Here is a 21,755-nt window from a genome sequence, read left to right on the forward strand (position 1 = left end):
ATGTCAAGTTCCAAGATAATACATAGGCAATATTTGTGGAGAAGCAATAGCTTCAGGACTTTGCACGTTGCACCAATAATAAAATGAAAAATGACAAAACCTGGAAATCTTAAGACACAGTATGGATCCACATACTTACATAATATTTATCTGGGTTGTATCGCTTATGGTATGTAAAGACAGACACTTCTTTGATACGACCATCTTGTTTAAGCGAGTATGTTTTAGGAGAAAAAGAGAGGATGGGCTCATCATTGGAAGGCAGGCCTGAAAAACGCAGCTGAGCAAGGTTGTGAATGAAAAAATTGAACTTTGTGGCAACACTTCCCAAACTTGATTCAATCAACCTAAAAAACAGAAAAGTGGGGAGGAATCAGATCATGTTCATTTCCTTTGAGATGTACAGTACATTTGCTTAATTGGAGTAAAAAGGAAAACTATTTTCATAGATCACAGAATTGATTACACCTACTTTATTAAAACTGATGAACATGCATAAATAAGGTTTTTATATAAAGAAAAGAAAAAGTGGTACCTTGTAAAGAAAATTGTAGCTTCAGCATCTGTAGTTTGGGGTTGAAGAGCATCCTGGACATATTTCAAGTCTTGAACTCCAGTAAGTTCTGGTAATCCAGAAGAGAGCATCTATAGAATGAACAGGTATGTTTTAAAAAGGAAAAGATCAAATATTCACTGGTACAGCCAAACCAAACCAAACCAAACCAAACCAAACCAAACCAAACCAAACCAAACCAAACCAGTACTATATTTTAAAATAGCATTTCCAGATTTTATTACTGCAGTCATTATGACATAAATTTAATCTGCAGTTTCCTGCACTTAACACTACGTAGTTGTCTTTAAGCACAAGAACCATTCACTTGAAAACACCCAAGGGTTACAAGCCCACTTGCACAACTGACTTCCCCTCCCAGAAACAGAACTTCCCCATCCTCTCCTCTCTGCTTCAGCATCCTGCACCCCCTTTTCCAAAATATGCTCTGAAGGTTGAGGGACAGTCTGGAACAGAGGTTGCAGGAGGAGAGGAAGTCTCTTGCCTTATTTGGTGAAACCTCCTACAATACAAAAACTATTACCAGTGATAGGAGGTTAAGGAAAAGGTTGGCTCGTTTCCTTATCAAGTTATAAGCCTGGCAGCAGAGATCTACGAACAACTGGAAACGGATGGTAGGTTTTTCACCACCGTTGATAACGTAGGCCATATCTGATGTCAGCACAAAAGGAGCCCGATCCCTTTAGAAAGAAGAGATAAATTAAATACAGATTTTTAAGTACTGAAATTTCATTTTCTAAACTTCTAACATGAGGGAATTTCATAGGAACTCTGCAAATTGTGCAAAATGGAGAAGGAAGCAACTGCTGTAAGCAAATGGTTCAGAGTGTATCAGTGGCCCACAGCCCCCTTCCCTTCTTTGTATATTTTCATAGGTCGAAATAAGATCAATGTAGCCCTATTTATCAGATGCAGAGTCTGTATGGCAATCATACACTGTCATATTTAACATTATTTTGGAAGAAAAGTTACAGCTAGCAGAGCATACTGCCACAGAAAGCTATCAATCTTTTCAAGACCATTCATTACCATAGCTGTAAAGTTAGCTGTATAGTGAAGCCTCAAATTTTACTTTGAAATCATACCTCTTAAAGCTCCCAAACATCTGTGCATGGCCCAAAAACTTTCCAAAATCAATATGGAATGTATGTCCTGTACTTCGAAGCATGATGTTGTCATTGTGACGGTCACAGATACCTAGGACATAGGTGGCCACGCAACACCCAGCACAAGAATATATGAAGTTTTCAGAAGCCTAGTATAAGGAAAAATAAATGTTAAGTTAGATTCAATCTAATTTACTACTAATTTACTACTTGGAGAATACTACTGTGGTTTATCATACATAAGTCAAGTGTGGTAGCAAAACTGCCAATCACTCAAATAGAACATAATTAGGGACTTTTAAGTTTTGCTTAATTTTGGAGAAGTTAATAGGGTAATATGATCAATTGGAAAAGAGTAAGCACCATCTTGTGCCAGGTGTTGCAAGTAGGTTTTAGCGGTGTTAATAAGGGTTAGGGAAGAGAAAACCTGAAGAGTTAAAAACGTATTAAGGCACAGAGTAAAATGGCTTCTACAAATTAATAGGAAACATGTGCAATTAGGAAGTGTAAGGAAAAAACTGCACTAAAATTAGAATAAAAAGTATAAAAGTAATATAGTAATAAAGTTACTGTAGATCTTCCTTTTCTTTCTAATATGTAATATTTGCTTTAAAAAACCTGTTATGTACTTCAACAGGAGTTTCTAAGCATCACAACAGAATCTGGCTGGTTAGTTGGTTGGCATCCATCTGTCTCGAGAGAGAATGGAATGTGCCTCGGGGGGTGAAGTCAAACTGCTGCATTAGCAGCACCAAAGTGACCACCCCAAGGCACAATAGAATAGTTTACTTTTAAAATAAACAAATGCTAGAATAAATATTTAGCATCTTATTTTTAAAAATTAAGCTAAGCCTACTAACCATTCCCCCCCCCCCAAGAAAATAAAGCTTGCCTTAAGTAACATCCTTGTCCACCTAGTTCAGACAGAAGCTATTTTCTAGGATCTAAACATCGACGTCATTATCTCTGCTTCTGATGTCAGAGGGTGAAGCTGGACTTTATATATGCAATATATGTGCCCTCCCACTGAGCTATGCCCTTTTCTCAATAGCAATGATTACTCTACATCTCATAAAGACTCTCCTACCTGAAAGAGAGGGGAGTGGTTGTGGATGGGAGCCCGAACACCGCTCCTAGCAGGGGGCGTTGCCCCCTGCCTCCAGCTCACCTGGCTGGCACTCACGCCCCCCCCCCGGTGGCCGTCCAACCAGGTGCCATGGGGGGGCGTGTCCAGCAGCCTTTATGCTGCAGTGCCAGCCTTTTCCCCGGCCTCATTTCTCTTTGGCGCCCTGTGCGAAGTGCTAGGTGTGGCCATCGCCTATGCCTTCAATGTCTAGGGGTATTCCATTAAAGGAATCTGGCGGTCGTGTATTCCGTCCGAAGCCTGCTTGGCGGGAGGCCATGGCATGACCCTCGGTGACATCAGGGGTGAGCCTGTAGTTGGATTAGCATCAACAGGTGATGAACCCCTGGTGAATAAACCCACTTGTTTCGCGATCCAATGCCTAAGCCAATACCTTTTCATTGCTGTAATCAATAAAGTTGTGGCCTTTTCTAGCCCATTAACCTTATATCACGTGTCCCTGTGTCTTCATTTTACTTCGCGGGGGTCGGGTCCTCGAACCACAACGTGTGTGTGTACCTTCATCCAAACATCACAGGGCAGTTTACATATCATAATCAGTTCATGTTCTGAAGCCATATTTACTTATAGCCTCCCGCTCACTGAATGGTCTTCAGAATGGGTTACATAAAATATACTTTAAAACAATGTAAAGTTTATAAAAAACATAAAGCCATCTGACTATCCACTGCAAGAAGCAGGTTGCTGAACTAGATTAACTGACACAGTAGGGCTCTTTTAAGGAAAGAGGGAAGCAGGACTCAGACAGTAATCCTTGGTATGTAAAGGAAAAGTCAGGGGGCAGGGAGGAGGAGAGGTGGCCTGGCTCCATGTGCGTTTCCCCGGCATCAGTTTCATATTAAAGTTACCTTTTCATATTCTTCTTCTGTAGGGTTGTATTTTCTTAGCCATTCTGCAAGGGGCTTATCTTTAAAGGACCCTGTCACTCCATACTCTACTTGAATTTTCCTAAGTGTATCTGAAGCTGGAACAAGCTCCACCAAACCTTAAATCCAATAAGCAAAAAAATATTTACTGTCAGGCATACAGGATTTGTACTCTATTTCTATAATGGGTTTAATTAAGTCTTAACTTCAAACATTTTAAAGAAATACTTCTGTGAATCCAAAGTGCTTGCTGACAAATAATGTTGCATGACATGAAATATTTGTACCCGTGGTCATTCAAATTGATCTTTAAATCAAAGCAATACTTTGTAGATAACCAAAAAGACGTTAACAGTTTTAGACTTAGAAGCTGCTAGCAGCAGAACCCTTACAATTTTTAGCTCTCCTCTCCAATCATATATTTGAGATTTCTTCATATGGGATAGAATTTCCTTTACATCCATGTTAACACTTTATCCAACTGATTTCAGACACAGCTGAAACTGCAGGAGGGTGCTTTATATCAGATAGCTCTGTCTATGTCATCCCCCAAAGATGCTACTAACTACACTTGCAAGGTGCTTCTCTAGCTTGCTCTGCAAATGCAGACATACTTTTCAGAGGGTTTAGAGCAATCATGCTAAAGCTGTGTTCCCACTGGGAACAGACATGAAAAGCAGACCAAAATCTAGATGGCATGGAAGGCATTATTCTCTGGGAACTACAAACGGTTTGCACCTCTATCTTTGCCAGTTGAAAGGCACTTGAAGATAACCATCCGCAGGTCCAGTCCTTCCTGTAACCAGATCTTGTCCATAATTTTTATCATTTGCAGCGCCAACATGTCTTGACGCAGATCCTCTCCAACCTAGAACAAAAGTAAGGATGCAAATAGAGAGAGTGACTTTCAACAGGACATGTGTCATAAGCTGGGGTGTGTATAGTCAACTACATTTCTGCACATGACCAGAAATGGATGTTTGGCTAGAAAATTCAGTACTTCTTATTTGAAGATGAATGGGAAAGGCCTGGAAAAACCTCAGAAACTCTGAGAACAGCATTCTTCGTTGCAATCTATAGCTCCTTCAGAGGCATATCTAGGGTCCCTTGGCAAGTAGCTGTATTGGTGCCCCCACCCAATTACTTTACTGCAATAGCTATACATGCCATAGGTATGTATCATAAAGCTAACTAGTTTTAAAAGATTTATCAAATTTATGTTACCACAAAAATATGTCTCTCAAACACATGCTGAAAAAATGTACCTTAAACATGACATTAATTTCTTCTCCCAAGGGATCTGCATTCACCAGAGCAAGTTTAAGAGGTACTGCATTAGAACTAAAGTAGGAACATGCCTGCAAAATACAATTTACATTAATTAGCACAACGGTAGACTAACTAGCAATACAAAGGCAACCAAAGAGCTCCAACTATCCTTACAAAAAAATATTATAATTAATTTTGCTAAACTAGCAAATAAGCGAACCACAAAGGATACAGAAGCCTAACTTAAAAGCAATATGTTTTTGTTATTTCTCATGGCCATATTGCTGAAGTGAGAATGACAGATTTACAGAGATTTGCATTTTATCATCTAACCCTAGTGCCTCATTATAAAAATAGCAAAGTATGTTCCAACAGTATTATAAAGCTTTTTTAAATAAAAAATCTGCTTGCATTTACTATACGTATTTATCTATATTGTTCATTCTCCCTCCTTTTATTGTTACTTATTTTGTATCTTATTGGCAATGTATCTTTTTTTTTAAAAAAAAAGAGATTTATTCCGCGCTCATGAATGCATGGGGGGGGGGGCTTGCAAAGGAATATGGCTTCAACAACTTCCTGTTTCTTCCTACAGCTGTGCACCTACGCAAATTTATTTGACAGCTTAGTACAATGGTACCTTGGTACAGTCGTACCTTGGAAGTTGAATGCCTTGCAAGACAAACGTTTTGGTTCCGCCATGCCACAAACCTGGAAGGTATTGTTCCGGTTTGCAAACGTTCTTTGGAACCTGAAAATCCATCACGGCTTCTGGTTGGCTGCAAGAACTTCCTGCCTTGGAAGCCAAGCTACGCCTTGGTTCCCGAACGTTTTGGAAGTCAAAGAAACTTCCAGAATGGATTTGGTTTGACTTCTAAGGTATGACTGTATTTGTCTTCAAATTTCACAAAGCACTGAAGTCAAGATGAGATTATGCAAAAACTGTATGTGTATTTCTAATTAAGGTGGTCTTATTTTCTTTAGCACTTTCAAAATCTGTGCCGAAAATTCCCATACAGAGAATTTTAGGTTCTGTCTTCTGGTTATTACTGGAACTTCCATATACACAGGCAACATGATTCCAAGTGTCATAGCCTAGGGAGATAAAGGGAGGAGTGCTTGACTCCATGCCATCCTGTGAACTTCCCAGAGGGACTTGTCTGGCTAATATTAGAAACTGGACTGATTGACCTTTCGTCTCATCCAACAATGGTTTTAATCATTTACAGTTTCAAGTCATTTGCCCTATGCCCGCCAAACAGTTTTGCTCTTTCCTGCTGGTTATTCTTGCATGTATTACTAGATGTGAGTACATACATATTATACTGGATTAGAAATCTAGACACACACCATACCTTGACATTCAGTTCTTTAGCTACAAGGCTGGGACTGAGAGGCAAACGGCACTTGTTTTTTAAGAAAATGGACTGAACACGCTCCATTCCGCTTTGTAAGACAATCTGTTAATGAACAGTACAAGGTTAAAATTTACCTGGAATGAGAAGTGATTTTAATTAGCAATACACATACAAATATATATTCCTAACGTAACAAACCTGTCTGGAAGATCCACTTGCTTGTTTTACATTTTCTGCCACGGTTCCCAGAATCTGTACCAATTTTGTCTGCTTTTCCAGCTCTTCTCTCAATCCTTTGCCACAGACTGAAAGGAAGGCACCAAGGATATGCTCATACCTTACACTATGTTTGATATCATGCAAGGCATCCTTCAGTAACCTGAAATGTTACATAATATTAGATTAGTTTTCTTCACACACTGCACACACGCACACCCTCCGTAGGCTACTAAATTTCCTGCTGCAGTAACTAGATTATAAAGTGCCACAGAACACAGTATTAGTTGACACATACAACACAAGCAATGCAAGAAAAGGTGTGAAGGGAGAGAGGCTACAATCCTAAATACCAGGAAGTAAGCCCCAGTGTAGGCAGTGGGAATTACACCAGAGTAAACATGCCATGGATTGGGCAAGGAAATGTGAATTAAGAGATAAGATGCTCTCTCTAGTACTGCAGAAAAGGGTTTTCAGCTTCCACAGAAGACTCCTATCAAGGAACTTTAGAGAAAGTGCTATAGATAAACTACTTTTCATCTCAGGGTTAGGGCCATGCTACTTCCACTACATTTGCAGTGAAACATTACATTTGACATTAAATTGGTGTTATCGTTTTGTTACCATTTGTACGTGGGTTTTCATTATGAAGCATCATCTTGCTTAGGATACAGAATGATTAACTAACTGCACTAGTATGAAAAAGGCTGACGTAAAATGTGGTACTTTACAATATAAGTTAGCCTGCTGGAAAAGAAAGCAGCAGCCCAGGGCATCATAAAGTAAGTACACTCCTGGTTTTTCAGAACACGTAATTAAAAATATTTCCAGTGGTGGCAGCAGATATTTTTCTACGCTATAAGGAACTGTGATCTATAATAATAATAATATACTTTATATTCTCAGACTAACTAAAGTCTGGGAATATAAAATCTTAGAACAAAAATCTGATAACAAAAAGAATGTAGATCTTCTTACCAATATAAATAGTGTGCTATTCGAATATTTCCTAATGCTCGGGCCAAAAGGAATCTGACTAGAGCGTTGTCCAGATAGGTCTCAAATTTTAATGCCTAAATATATAAGAGAGATCAAATTTTAACCAACGTAGTTATTAAAGCAGCTGTCTATTTGAGGGGCTACAGTGAACCAGTATAAAATATAGTTGTAATACTCAGTGAACACAACTGTAGGTGGCTTACTACAACCAGACACATGTAGTTTTACAGATATTTTAAGGGGGAAACTATTCCCATAACCATATTCCTGGGTATGTTAAGCTATTCAGCACAGATTACTATTCATTCAGAAAATATGTACTGATTTAGAATATCTGCCCTTTTGTTTGACACCTCCCATAACAATGAAAAATAGAACTACTTACAAAACATGAATTTTAAGTATAAATCAAAATTTATACTGGCTTATAAGCAAATGGGCAATCAACAACTAGCATACGCAATAAAATCTGTGATCAGCAACAATTAACCACTTTTAATTATATGATGGGCCTAAGCAAATTAAAAAGTTTTCATCTGGCACCAGGAAAGCTTCCCTGGACATTTCACATGTCGGGTGTCACAGATGGAAAAGGCTTCTCTTCAGTCACTGCCTGCCTAATTTCAGAAGCTGTGGGGAGGAGGCACTGAAAATGGTCTCAAATGATCTTAGCATTTGGGCAGGCTCACTCTCATCATTTTAGATAGGAACCAAAGAACTGAGTTCCATTGGAGCCTTGGAAATATTCTCCAGCCTTGCCTGGCATTAATCCTTCAGTATTCCCTTCTCCCTGGCCCTTGCCAAGAAGGAAGGAGGGTGTCTATATTAAAGGGGTAGCAAAAGCAACCAGGAATGCATGGAAATGGTTAGGAAAAAAGGAGGGAGGTCGTTTGTCTTTTAAAAGCAACTGCAAATTACAAACCATAGTTTGAATTTATTGGACTAAATAACACTGTATCTAAATGCTACACTTTCAAAGCGTCAAAATGATCCATATTTTTTGTATGCAATTAGTAAATGCCAAGCTCCCTGCCCCCTCGCTTTCAAGATATTTAAATGTGTCATTCATCTCACCTGCACAAACTGGGGAAGAAAGTCAGCAAGTTCATCATCACTAATTGCCTCAATCCACTGCACAGCTCTTGTTCTTACTTCCTGATCTGCAAAGCTACAAAGCATAACATCTGTAACAAACACCGTTTCGTTTAACTTTGACAAGAGCATACTTCCCTGGTGGTTTTTGGAACAAATAATTATTTTTATTAATGAAGAATCTAAATCAGTTCTTGGTCTATGTAAAATGTGCTATAATCTGCAGGGGAACAAAGAAAATTGTCTTGAGAATTTGCAGCCTCGCCTCCTTATGGGGACTGTTGAAATGTTTCTCAGAATGCACTGTCATTCTGTGACTCTCTAAATCAGTACATGCAGTATAACACAGGAAAGACACTTGATTGTACCAATAAGGGATATTCCTAATTGTGAATCCGCCTGCAAAACTATGCAACATTCTTCCAATGTCAACATTAACACTGTAATGTTCTGGTGAGGTGACTACCATGTTCCATCCCACTTATGTACTGGCACAGCACCACTGTAATCAAGCTACAAGCCTACTAAAAAAAATAGCAATTTATAACCCTAAGCCTTGCAAGATGCACATTTAATTATCTGCAATCTCCAAGGACACAATTGTGTGGCTGCAAACAGCAGCAAACAGTAAGTTAATGAATTATGAATGTGACTTGCACTTCTCACTTGAAGAAGAGAATAGCACAACATAGTTCAGAACTTGTTACTTACTTGGAGTCCAGCAATTCTAATGCAGTCAGAGGAGGTAAGGGAGGCCACCGCTGAAGCAGCAAATATATTTCAGACAGATTTGTCATATCCCAGTTTGGTGCACTGGCCAATATCTTTGGAAGGCTGCTTGCCTCTGTATGGCAATAATGTCTCTTCTCCCACAAAAATGCTTTATCCTTTCTAGACAATCTACAGAAAGAAAGAAAGAAAGAAAGAAAGAAAGAAGGAAGGAAGGAAGGAAGGAAGGAAGGAAGGAAGGAAGGAAGGAAGGAAGGAAGGAAGGAAAGAAAGAAAGAAAGAAAGAAAGAAAGAAAGAAAGAAAGAAAGAAAGAAAGAAAGAAAGAAAGAAAGTTTTTATTAGTTCATGACATTATATTTATGGTTATCACAGTGGTCATTAATGCATGCCCCTTGGGAAGAAAACAGCCGCAAAGCTTAGGAACTGCAGAACACAATACAGTGGTACCTGTGGTTATGTCCGCTTCATGTTATGTTCTTTCAGATTACGTCCCGCAGTAACCCAGAAATACCGGAAAGGGTTACTTCCGGGTTTTGCCGCTCACGCATGCGCAGACGCGCAAAATGATGTCAAGCACATGCGCAGAAGCAGCAAATCGCGACCCGCCCGTGCACAAACACACCGCTGCGGGTTGCGCTTTTTTCATGTTGTGAACGGGCCTCTGGAATGGATCCCGTTTGCAACCAGAGGTACCACTGTATTATACTCTACTGTTGCAAAAGGCCCAAGCAGGAAAAAGGCTGCTACAGTCAGAATGGTAAAGCAAGGCTTTTGAGCTGCATTCATGCTAGGAGACTTTAGAGCTGACGCAGCATTGCTTTCCACACTCTGCCACAAATGAAATTAAAATGGTTGTTCCATATACTGCTAAAAAGTACTTTATTCCCCATAAAAACTCAGCAAGTAAACCTTATTATATCCCTATGTTTAGTCAGAGATAAGATCCATTGCAGCAGAGGTTCCATTTTTTTTCCAGTCCCTGGCAACACTTTTTACTCCAAAGTAAAAAGGATCTGCCTCACGGGTCAAATTTGACATTCACCTGATGTCACAAATGAAGTCAGGGGATTTGCTGCTTTGAAGTCCAAAACTCAAGAGAGAAAAGTCTTGAAATGAATGGGGGGGTTGGGACACCCAGACCAGGAACACACACACAACTCAACAGGATTGCCATCCTTTGCACCCTACTCTGTGAAGCATTTCAAAGGCTCCCAACAGAACTTTGGAAGCTGCTTAAGTGGGCTTTGCCCAAGCCCTGGCCTTGACATCATGGGTAGGGTGGGTTTCAGTCCTGGGCTGAGATTTTAAGGTTTTTATGTAGTCCAGCAAGGCCAAAATTGTCAATTTTTTGAAATTTCAAACGCTTATAACTCAAAAACAGGATGAGATAAAAAAATTAAAAACTGAGATCAGGTAGCTTTTCTTGTATTACTTTTAGGAAACTGAAAATGAAAGCAATATGAAATTGTAAGGTAAAAGTCCCTGGATCATTTGACATGGAATGACCCTTCTATTGTTCTGTGGTACTAAAAGTCAACAGGTTCTGCAGACTCAAAAAGATTAAAAGGAGGAGCTTTGAGCTCCAGGATAATCAAGCGGGAAATTTAACATGTTGACCTCTGGACAGAGATTACTGAAATACTGAAAAGACATTTGAATCTGCAACGCCTGGAAATATACTGTATCACATCTTCAGTCAGCTTCCCTAAAAAGAGAATGATTGTGATGTGTCTAATCAGGATCAACACAATCTACACATATTGACATAAAAAGGTAAATCTATCTCCCAGCTTTTTGCCACTTATTTCCTGCAAACAGGACGATAAAAAGACAAGATTTCCCCAGATCACCAAAAATCCAGTCAAAATACAAGCTGTATAAAAAACAAAAATAAATGCAGGGATGATTGCCATATTTGGCAATATACAGATGGGCAGCATGCTATATGGTGTTCTGATGAGTATTTTCTGTAAAGAATGTCAGGTTTCAAGTTGTCTCGCACACAAAAGAGGAAAGATTTAGACGTGAGATTCAAATGTGTGGAAATACAGTATTGTTCTGCATCTACATCTACATGAAGATAATTTTGTCAGGACTCAACACCTAATAAAGTGCAACATTTTGAACATGTATATTAAATAAAAAGGTGACTGTAGGATAACTATGTAGAAAGGCAAACCACTACTCTTAATATTAAGGATAACCAAAGTGAAGTCCTCCAGATATTGTGGATTAAAACTCCCATAATCTCTGAACATTGGCCGTCCTAACTGAAGCTGATGAGACATGAAGTCCAAAACATTTGGAGGGCACCATGATGACTAACCACGCTTAACGCAATGCAACATACCCAAGTGTACCCTCCTTGGAAAGAATGGAAAGAAGACGCTCTCTTGAATCTTTTTCCAATGTTTCTATGGAATGACATGTGGTACTGTTTGCAGCTTGAGGAATTTTGTATACAATATCAAATGATAAGGAAGGGAAATCAATCTGAAAAATTTAAAAAGTAAAATTATTGACGCAAACTATGACATGGCTACTTCTACATCCCAACTACGACCTCATTTCCAGCACCCACTTTTTGTCCTCTTTCCCCTCACAATAAAATAACGAAATGTCAAACCACAGACCATAAATATCAAAAAGAACATTTAGTGTGAAGTGTTCTCACAAATAAAACATATAGTATATAATAATAAAGTTTCCATATGACGTTTGTCATTGCAAAATGTGATTTACAATATATAAACAAATATATACATTAAAATAGGCATCGGGGGGGGGGGGATCTCAAAGACAAACTATTTTTAAAACACTGGATTAAAATGCCCCACCCATTCAAGGACACCACAGATAATTAAGAGCCAAAGTCCTGGTAAAAAGAAATGCCTAGTGCCTAAATCTATGTAGTGATGGCACCAGGCAGGCCAACCCTGGGGAGAGCATTCCACAAGTGAGAGCCACCACTGAATAATCCTGTTCTCATATTGCCACCCTCCAAACCTCCCAAGGAGGGAGACCATCAAAAAAAGCCTCAGATGATGACAGCAGGGTCTGGTTCAGTTTATATGGGAAGAGGCAATCCTTGAGGTATTTTGGTCCTGAGCTGCATTAAGGCTCTGTAGGCCAAAACCAGCACTTTGAATTAGGCCTAGAAACTAATTGGCAGCCAGTGCAGTCAGGCCAGGATTGGTGTTATATGCCCAGACAATTAAAAATAGCTTTACTGTGATGTGCAAAGTGGACCTTAGAATGCAAAATCGACCAAATGAAGCTACAAGTGGAGAAGCCCATTTTAAAATGTTCCCTAGAAGTTATTACAAGTAACTGAAGTACTAGGAAGAGAGGTTCTAACTTTCTGTTGTTTTTTGTTTTTGTTTTTACATAGGTGCACATTCAAAAGTATTATGGCTGCCAACAGTTTGAAGTACTACAGTCTGCCTCTACTATACCATCTCATTACATTGTTTGTATAGGCTAGACATCATGCCTCACATTTTTGGATGCAAAGGGCCATACTCAAGTACAAGGATCTATGTATATTTTTGCAGTTACAGCATACTGAGAATATGATCCGTGCACCATTTCCCAGCATGCTTATCAGGATGATAAAATGGTCTGTTAAACTGCATTAAACACCCACCCTTGCACACAAAAAAGGGTTGTGTGTATAAGAACTTGTAATGTGCAAATCCCTCAGACAGAAACCTTTAAGTCTAAACCCTCACAGGCAAGCTATGTCACAGAAGTTTTCATATTTCTTCATCACTCTGCAGTTATTTTACTCCTTTGTATGTGCATGGACTGCACAGCCATATACAAAAAGGCTAAAGGAGAAAAAGGGCAGATATATCCTCTCACGGTTTTGCAAAAAGAGTCCAAGTAATGACGAGATACAGCACTCAAATTTTCATTGTGTATTAAAGAAGATGAGATTGTGAAGGGATCATTTATTACTACTCAAATAATTCTGCATATGGTATAAAAGCTTTTAAAAGCAATTAAGAGGGAACTAGCATTACCTGCAATACTATTCTTTCCATTAAATTTCCTTTTTTATGGACCGCTCCAGGGACAAGGTTTGTGGGAGGTGTCCAAAGGTGTAAAAGTTTTGTTCCACAAGTCAGCATTCTACGGACACAAAACCAAGAAGAATTTAGTGCTCTGTGCAGAGAAAGAACTATCAGTTACAAAATGATAGCAGTTGGAATGTGATGACAGAATTTGCTTGTTAAATCAAATAAAGAGCCAACTTAAGCAGTTATTACTAGGAAAAAAAAACAAGTTTTGTTCATAGAATCATCTCAGACCTGATTCATATACTTCAGCATCAGCAAACTTACAAAGATAATTTTCCATATGCTTATAAAGATAATTTTCAGAAGTCTTGAGCACTGTGAACCTCTGGATTGAAATCTTTAGTAGCCTATTAGATCAAAATTCATGACCTCTGCAAGCAAAACAGGAGGCATGAAAAGTCTGACAAAGATGAAAGCACCAAAACAGAGACTTATCCGCCCTCTTATGGCACTGCCTTCTTTTTATCCATCTCCATGAGAATGTCACCTAATGAATTGCCATCTCCCACAAGCTCCCTGCCATCTAAAGAATCTGTTGCTAAGATCAGTTTCCTCACACAATGTGTCTTGATACTATTTCTGCTGCCATAGCATGAGAAACAAATGGGCTGTGTCCACAGATGCATTTGCCATAAACACAGCAACCTTAAAGAAGTTGAGAGATGTTTTGTGAAGGCAATCTACATCTTAAAGTGGAATTGTTGAGGATGTCACCCATCTGTCAGGACAGCTACCCTTGGGAAGACCACAGGATGCTCACAGTGACAATGCTGCCGCATCATGAACGCATTCAAGAGTAAAACTGATTTAATTCAGGAGGGATAATTAAAGGAAGGAATTGAAGGCTGAACCCAGGTAAGAAAAATACAATTAATAAGTAAGGAAGCCCCCAACCTGGGGTTAAGGCAACAGATAGTCAACTGTACAATTTGGTGACAAAGGAAAGAATTAATTGGAAGGGAGAGAAGAATCAACTGTATAATTAATGGAAAAACAAAGAAAGACAGACACTGAGGGGGAAATGGCTCAGAATGAAAGACACAAATGCTGAGGAAAAGGCCTCAGGGGATGGAGTGGGGTGGGGTGGGGGACAGCAACAGAGAATCACTCACTACACTCAGAATGTCACAGATCGCACACACAATGAGCCAGAAAAGACTGGGCCAGAAGAGTACCAGCAAAATCAGGTCTGCTTTAAGCAAGGCTAGAAAAACAAACTGCCACTCCAAGACAGGAGTAATCTACAGGTTATTTTGAAGTGGTAATGTTTTTTCCTGCCTTCTAGCAAGTGGAGGATGACAACCCACTTGACTGTGTTCTAGTGCCCACTTGAAAAAAAGCTGTACCTGCAGTATTCCTTAAGTTCACTCTGGGGTTGCTAACATGTAGTACCAACAACATCTGGAGGGCCCCAACACCTATTAACCTTAGCCACCATGGCCAATGGTCAAGGATGATGGGAACTGCTTTCCAACTACATTTGGCTGGACAATGTACTGAGAACCTAGAGAATTTCGTACAAGTAGTGGAATTTCTAGGGTGATAAAAATCTTAATAGCTGAAATCGTATGAATTAGGGTTTTAAGAAGTCCATATGCAGGACTGCAGTCAATACCACTCAGTATTCAAAAGTATCACAATCCTTTACATGGAGCCAGCCTATCACTCCACCCCTCGAAAGAATAAACATATTTAAAATATATTATTCAAAATAGGAGGTGGCCGTTATCTAGAGCCCATCCCACCTATATACAGTGGTACCTCAGGTTACATACGCTTCAGGTTACATACACTTCAGGTTACAGACTCCGCTAACCCAGAAATAGTGCTTCAGGTTAAAAACTTTGCTTCAGGATCAGAACAGAAATTGTGCTCCGGCGGTACAGCAGCAGCAGGAGGCCCCATTAGCTAAAGTGGTGCTTCAGGTTAAGAACAGTTTCAGGTTAAGTACGGACCTCCAGAACGAATTAAGTACTTAACCCAAGGTACCACAGTAATGCATTTCTCTTTCCATTTTCTTTGGTTCAACTCTATTTTCTTTGGATTAAAATTGGTAACCTCCCTCTAACAAAACTAAACTATTTGCCACAGAAGACATTTTGAATACTCACCGCCTAAAATCAAAAAGAGGTAAGGAAACTTGACCCAACATTTCAGGGCCTTTTCTCTGTTTATTGGAATCTGGTGAACTACCACCATTTTGATTTAATATTCCAAAGAGGGTAAGGCATAAGATGGATTCTAATGGCAACTGAGAGATCTGTATAGGAAAAATTATTCTGTAAAATAAGGAAATAGAATCGTTAGGAATTACTGACTACTATGCTTTAAAAATATATCATATGTTCAAGAAGATCAATACATAGTTTCCCCATTGCTAAAACAGTGCTTTATTCTCCATTGCCAACTAAATGTAGACAATTGCACTATTGCAATCTCACTAACCCTCACCATACTTCAACAGAAACCCCTCTTACATGGACAAAATATTTCATGCAATATTTATAAACATTAGTGACAAAGAAACGGAGTCATTAGAAGCATGATGAGAAATGGAACAGGAATAATCAACTGACTTTTGTAAAGCCATGCTTTTAATATGGTGATGGCTATTTCCAACATCCATCACTTTTGTGTAAGAAATTGTTTGCCATCTGGGAAAAAGCACATGCCTACTTGGTTGTATGCAAATGTCTCATTTGCCATCAGCTTCACACAGGATTCCTCATAGTTTCCCACATGAGGAAATTCCCAGTTTTGTATAGGAATTTCCATTGTGTGGGAAGCAGCTTGATCCCCAAGGCAATATGGGGATGGGACCTGGGCTTGCAACCAACCTTCCTTGTTTTCTTCACCAGCTGAATACATTAATAACTGATCAGTAGAACAACACCAATTTTATTTTTAGTTATTTCTATCTTGAAAAGTTGGGAGGTTCTATGCAAATTATGCTAAAGGACCTGGTAAACTATTCAGAATTTCATGCACTGACAGAGCATAAAAAATGAAAGACGTTAACTTGTGGTCTGATGGAATCAGTAACATTAATTAACAATCTCAGGGGATGTGATAGCTACTGCTCAGAGAAACCATAATATTTTTATGAGTCAGATAAATTAAAAAATCACCACTTACAATTCATCCCATTTAATCAAATAGAAGAAATTCTTATAAGTGCCAACCTTCTTGGACTGCACAGGTTTGAAAAGATCTCTTCCATTGTGGGTAAGAGAACAAACCAAATAGTATTTTTCATAACTGTAAAAGGGAGACAAACATTATGATGAATCAAAACATTGTGATGCATGCGCACTGGGGTAAAAGGTGCATTTTGGTTTAGTTACTCACACAGAAACCCAGCTACTAAGGATTCCGTGAGCTGCAAATATTGTGAACTGGAGGTGCTCTGTGGCAGTCCATGCTTCTTTAGTGCTTTTCTGAATCTTTGGAGTGTTTAAGGGACTGCTGCATGAGTTCAAGTGGAGTTGAAGAAGAGCATATACTGCTGAAGTCAGCTGATCTATGCTCGTTTGCAGAGGGTTTTCAAGTTGCAAGGCACCTAAAATAAAACATTTTGCTTTAGGAAGGTAACCATTAACAAACATTAAAGACAAAATTAGATGTAAGTTTTGTACTTACCAACTGCATTCTTGCTAGTCTCATCAGAAGATGTTAAAGACACCTGTGCAATAACATATGGAAAACAAAATCCTCACATATGTGAAAACCCTTGGTTATGCTATACTATAAACGAAAGTTATTCAGGTATCCAACCGATTGTTAAAACTATCCTATGAAAACTTCATAATAGTTCTTTCTTTCTTTACTTCTGTAGAGGCAAAATATGGGTTTCTTGTCACCTACTGTAAATGCCACAGTTCTCTCTGCCCTCTCACCCTCCACTGTAAAAGTACAGAATTGGATGTGGGAGGAGGAACGTCATCACTATCACTGCCCCAAGTCCCTTCAAAGGCTGTAAGTGCAGAAGGACAAAATTAAATTCACCATGCTCCAAAACAAATAGTTTTCCTCCCCCCTCCTCAAAAGAATAAGAAGAAACATTTTCCATTTACCTCACGCCATGCTTCTTGGCTAACGAAACAAAAACCTGTCCTTCCCAAATTTGCCCTATCAACTTGTCTGCAGGTAATGCGGGGGATGGGACTAAATGTTCCTTATATCTCACAAAGCACGTACACAACACAAAACATGGCAAACCAATTACCTCAGGACTCGCACTCCTTGGAAGGTTAACTGCTCTTCTTAGCTTCTTTACAGATGTTGTAATTGCAGGAGTCTCTACCCCATCCAATGTATAGCAAATTTTTCGAACAGATTTAATGATATGATCTACAGTTTTAGTCTGGTTCTGATGAGAAAAGCACATGACAAGAGGCCTGAATTAGGAGTCCAATTGTGTGGGTACGAACACAAGACTCACAGCAGCCAAGCTATCCCTGTCCAGCAATGGGTGTATAGCCCCTTATAAAGATCTATATGGATTCTCATTTGTACTCTGAAAAATACACAAGCACCATTATTTGTTTTTAATGTGGAGGAATGTGAACATGGGGAAGTATGGACCAGGGTGGTGAGACTTAGCAGATTTGGAGAAAGCTGCAATAGTCCAGTTCTACTACTATTAAAGGTAAAGGGACCCCTGACCATTAGGTCCAGTCGTGGATGACTCTGGGGTTGTGGTGCTCATCTAACTTTACTGGCCAAGGGAGCTGGCGTTCAGCTTCTGGGTCATGTGGCCAGCATGACTAAGCCACTTCTGGAAAACCAGAGCAGCATACGGAAACGCCGTTTACTTCCTGCCGGAACGGTACCTAGTTATCTACTTGAACTTTGATGTGCTTTCGAACTGCTAGGTTGGCAGGAGCTGGGATCGAGCAACGGGAGCTCACCCCGTTGCGGGGATTCGAACTGCCGACCTTCTGATTGGCAAGCCCTAGGCTCTGTGGTTTAGACCACAGAGCCATCCGCTAAAAAATCTCACCCCTTGCTTTTTCCTGTAAAACCAATTGCAGTCGTTAACAGTCGTCAACAGGTTTACCACATGTATCAGCCAATCACCCATTCCCACCACCCTTCTGAGTAATACCCCTCCCCACCCTCTCACTATATATAAGGGTCTGGTGACTTCTGTTTCAGTGTATCTGAAGAAGTGTGTATGCACACAAAAGCTCATACCAATAACAAACTTAGTTGGTCTCTAAGGTGCTACTGGAAGGAATTTTTTTATTGCCATAGAAGTAAGTTTAGTGCAAGAGATAATGCTTACCTCATTCTTAAGTAGCTTATCGACTTGATTATGATAAGCTTCCAACAGCTCTTCAAGAGACTGACTGAAACGAACAATGATTATATTACTATATGCATTTGTAAAAGAAATATACTGACAACTTGGAGGTAATTCATTTCATTACAAAGGATGTTATGACAGTGGTTACCTTTGAATGCTTTCTCTGAAAAGCTTTTCTACATGATAAAGATGCTTTGTCAAATCAACAGATGTACTGTCATCATGTTCCTAAAAATGAGAGATATACAAGTTATTTGAAGGCTATAACCACATGTTTCTTCTAAAGGAACTCTAAAAAGTAATATAAACATGGACAGCAATTTGTCCGGAGTTTAGAAAATGAGAATTTTGGCTTCCCCCCACTCTTCCTTTAAAGAATAAAGTGCACAAATATCTACCTTCAAATACTCTAGTTAAGGGTTTGTCACAAAGTCTATAAACTTGTACCAATATTTTTCACTCTCCAAATTCTATTAACTATTCACCATGAATCAGTGAACCAAACAGGAATTTTGAAAGCCAACTCACTTTTTTTAAAACTGTAAAATCCATTTCAGGTTAACTAATGTTTTAGGCGTTAAGCCAAAACTGACCTAGGAATACGTAAGTTTAATTGAACTCAGTGGGGCTTGCTTTGGGGCAGACATGAAAAGGATTGCACTGTTAGCTCTTAAGCTCTCCAATGAACCTATTTCACCTCTACAAATACTTTAAAAAGCCCCAGGCCAGGTTCTAAAGAGCTCCATAATATGTACAAAATGTTTATTTGTGCATAGGAATTTCCTGCATTTTTTGCTTTCAGCCCTATTCATTGTGATGACTGCTGTTCTAAGGTTGCTTTATTTTCTTTGTTTTTTTTAAACAATGTACTAACAGAACAAAACAGCAAAAACGGAGAGGAAAAGTTGGTTATGTTTAACGCAGTAAATAAAGATCTTAGAGAATCCAAAAAAGCATATGGATTTAAGTTTATTTGTGCCTTGTCACAGATGATGAAGAGTCCATTTTTCAACAAAACAATCATAGTTGTGACTACCCTTTTTGAACTGAATCATATCGGTCAATTTAACCATGCAAGCTATATCTCAAACTAATCAGCTAGTCCTCCAAACTTGGAGGCCAGATTTTGCTTCAGTTATAAAAACAGTGATATGGGCTGCACTTAATAAAGGATTATCTTCCTATTGCCCACAGGCAACCAAAAAGAAGCTTCAATGGTTCCCTTGGCATGGTATGCCCTGTGATAATTTCAATTTCTTTAATGTTAGTCCAAAGTTTTGTTATTTTATGACAGTTCCAAAAGATGTGTAAAACATCTAGCACTGGGCATCCTACTTCTCCAACAAAGACTACTTGCTGTTTTATATATATGGCTAAGATGTTTTAATGTTAAGTCACACCTGAAGATCATTTTACAGAAACTTTCCTAAGACCTACACTAATAGTATACTATGACACATTCAATATACCATTTGGTTAACAACGGGGTGACAAAAAATAGCTCTAGAGTAAGAATTGTGCTCTGATTTTTAACATGTTGGATAAATTTGGAACCCATCATCTGCAAAAGAAGTATCCCGACGGAGGAAATGTCTGCTGTTTAACTGGATTAATATCCAGTGCGTTTTTTTCTGAGGGGGTATGCAGGGGTATGCATACCCCAAAACATTTTGTGAATCTTTGTACTTTTGTCCATTTACTGTATTTATTTTCCCCGATTTGAACTATAAAATGGTGATTTTTTTTTGAGTCAAAATGAGAGAACCCCTAAACTTGTTTTTTTAAAAAAAGCACTGTTAATATCTATTGATATGTTACAGCATATTTCAGTAGGACTAATTTTTATTAACTGTAACAAGGGGAAAGAACCTTCCTAACTCAAGAAATAAGCTAAAAATTGTTTTGTTCATTCCTTTATTTCATAAACTTTAAATACCGCTTATTTCTAAACAAAAACAAACAACTTTAAAGCGGTTTACAACGAGAGCATAAAACAATATAATGTAAAGTAAAAACAGTTTAAAATGGGCATTTAAGACATTTTTAAAAAATTAAAAACAGCCATAAACCAACATTCTATGTATCTGGACTGGCTTACCTTATAAAAGAAAATTAGATACTTGATGCAGTGTAGATGAAAGGGGAGGGAGGAATTATAGTGCTTTATCAAGTTCTTTTAACATTTTAAGGAAGTCCTGACAAAATATTACAGAATATATAAAATGAAATCACTAGCAACAAGTATGTATTTCTCCCCGCTCCTGAACAGTTAAGAGGCTGCAATGTTTTTTTAATCCTCACTTATAATGAAAACAAGTTATATTTTTCTTCAGTTCCAAGCTACAAGAAGAGAGCAAGAAATGTGCACAACCTCAATAATACACATGAAATCAATAAAGTCAGGTTGTTTTGAGAATGTGTGTTCAGTTTGTACTTACTGTTCGTGCCAAATCTCTGCATATAACATTACGGGTCAAGAGCTGCAGTTTAATATCCATGTCCCACTTTCGGCAGTTCTGAATGTATTCATGGCTTCCTACACTGTGCTTACTGTAAAAGAAATGCATGTGTTTGCCTACCATTTCAAATTTGCAAAATGTTTTCTAAAAGATTTTCCTGGAAAGGAATAGTGACTGGAATCTAGAAAGCAACACTGTGGTCAATGCAGACGTAACATGCCTTTGCAGGCAACATGTGCTCCCTTCCGCTTCTCCCTCTCACTACTGCCCTTGCTTCTTCTCCTTTTCTTTGTTAACTATGGCTTAGCACATAGCTGTCAACTTTCCCCTTTTCTTGCGAGGAATCCTATTCGGAATAAGGGGATTTCTCTTAAAAAAAGGGAAACGTTGACAGCTATGGCTTAACATTATATTCATACAGAGGTTAATACTACCCATGGTTGTGTGATGAGTCTGGGAGATACAGCAGGCTTCAAAACCACCCAAAAAAACTGTTTGAGAGGTGGAGGACCATCTCTCCCAAACAAACTTTAGGTGCAGAGTAGAAGAGGG

At 38.8% G+C, this 21,755-nt stretch overlaps 1 protein-coding gene and 1 long non-coding RNA gene across 3 annotated transcripts in view; both read right to left on the reverse strand.

Moving 5' to 3' along the window:
* PIK3C2A (phosphatidylinositol-4-phosphate 3-kinase catalytic subunit type 2 alpha) overlaps nt 1–21,755 on the reverse strand; it is a 49,377-nt gene that overhangs the window by 9,727 nt on the left and 17,895 nt on the right. For both annotated transcript variants that reach the window (XM_081889192.1, XM_081889191.1), the window contains exons 6-27: nt 21,183–21,294; nt 18,893–18,972; nt 18,724–18,787; nt 17,662–17,805; nt 17,076–17,118; nt 16,785–16,995; nt 16,572–16,694; nt 15,548–15,715; nt 13,380–13,488; nt 11,705–11,847; nt 9,336–9,524; nt 8,607–8,700; nt 7,512–7,606; nt 6,516–6,696; nt 6,315–6,419; nt 4,956–5,048; nt 4,429–4,558; nt 3,673–3,809; nt 1,660–1,829; nt 1,098–1,254; nt 536–645; nt 140–347 (exon numbers count right to left, since the gene is read on the reverse strand). In XM_081889192.1, coding sequence (XP_081745318.1) covers nt 140–347; nt 536–645; nt 1,098–1,254; nt 1,660–1,829; nt 3,673–3,809; nt 4,429–4,558; nt 4,956–5,048; nt 6,315–6,419; nt 6,516–6,696; nt 7,512–7,606; nt 8,607–8,700; nt 9,336–9,524; nt 11,705–11,847; nt 13,380–13,488; nt 15,548–15,715; nt 16,572–16,694; nt 16,785–16,995; nt 17,076–17,118; nt 17,662–17,805; nt 18,724–18,787; nt 18,893–18,972; nt 21,183–21,294 — 2,866 coding nt within the window. The remainder of the gene's footprint in view (nt 1–139; nt 348–535; nt 646–1,097; nt 1,255–1,659; nt 1,830–3,672; nt 3,810–4,428; nt 4,559–4,955; nt 5,049–6,314; nt 6,420–6,515; nt 6,697–7,511; nt 7,607–8,606; nt 8,701–9,335; nt 9,525–11,704; nt 11,848–13,379; nt 13,489–15,547; nt 15,716–16,571; nt 16,695–16,784; nt 16,996–17,075; nt 17,119–17,661; nt 17,806–18,723; nt 18,788–18,892; nt 18,973–21,182; nt 21,295–21,755) is intronic.
* Nucleotides 2,552–3,665, reverse strand: LOC309357183. Its single transcript, XR_014163048.1, has 2 exons — nt 3,311–3,665; nt 2,552–2,758 (listed from the first exon to the last, which is right to left on the reverse strand). It is a non-coding gene; the product is annotated as an uncharacterized lncRNA (long non-coding RNA).

Source organism: Podarcis melisellensis (genome assembly GCF_964234715.1).
Source record: "Podarcis melisellensis genome assembly, chromosome: 1".
Taxonomy (NCBI): domain Eukaryota; kingdom Metazoa; phylum Chordata; class Lepidosauria; order Squamata; family Lacertidae; genus Podarcis; species Podarcis melisellensis.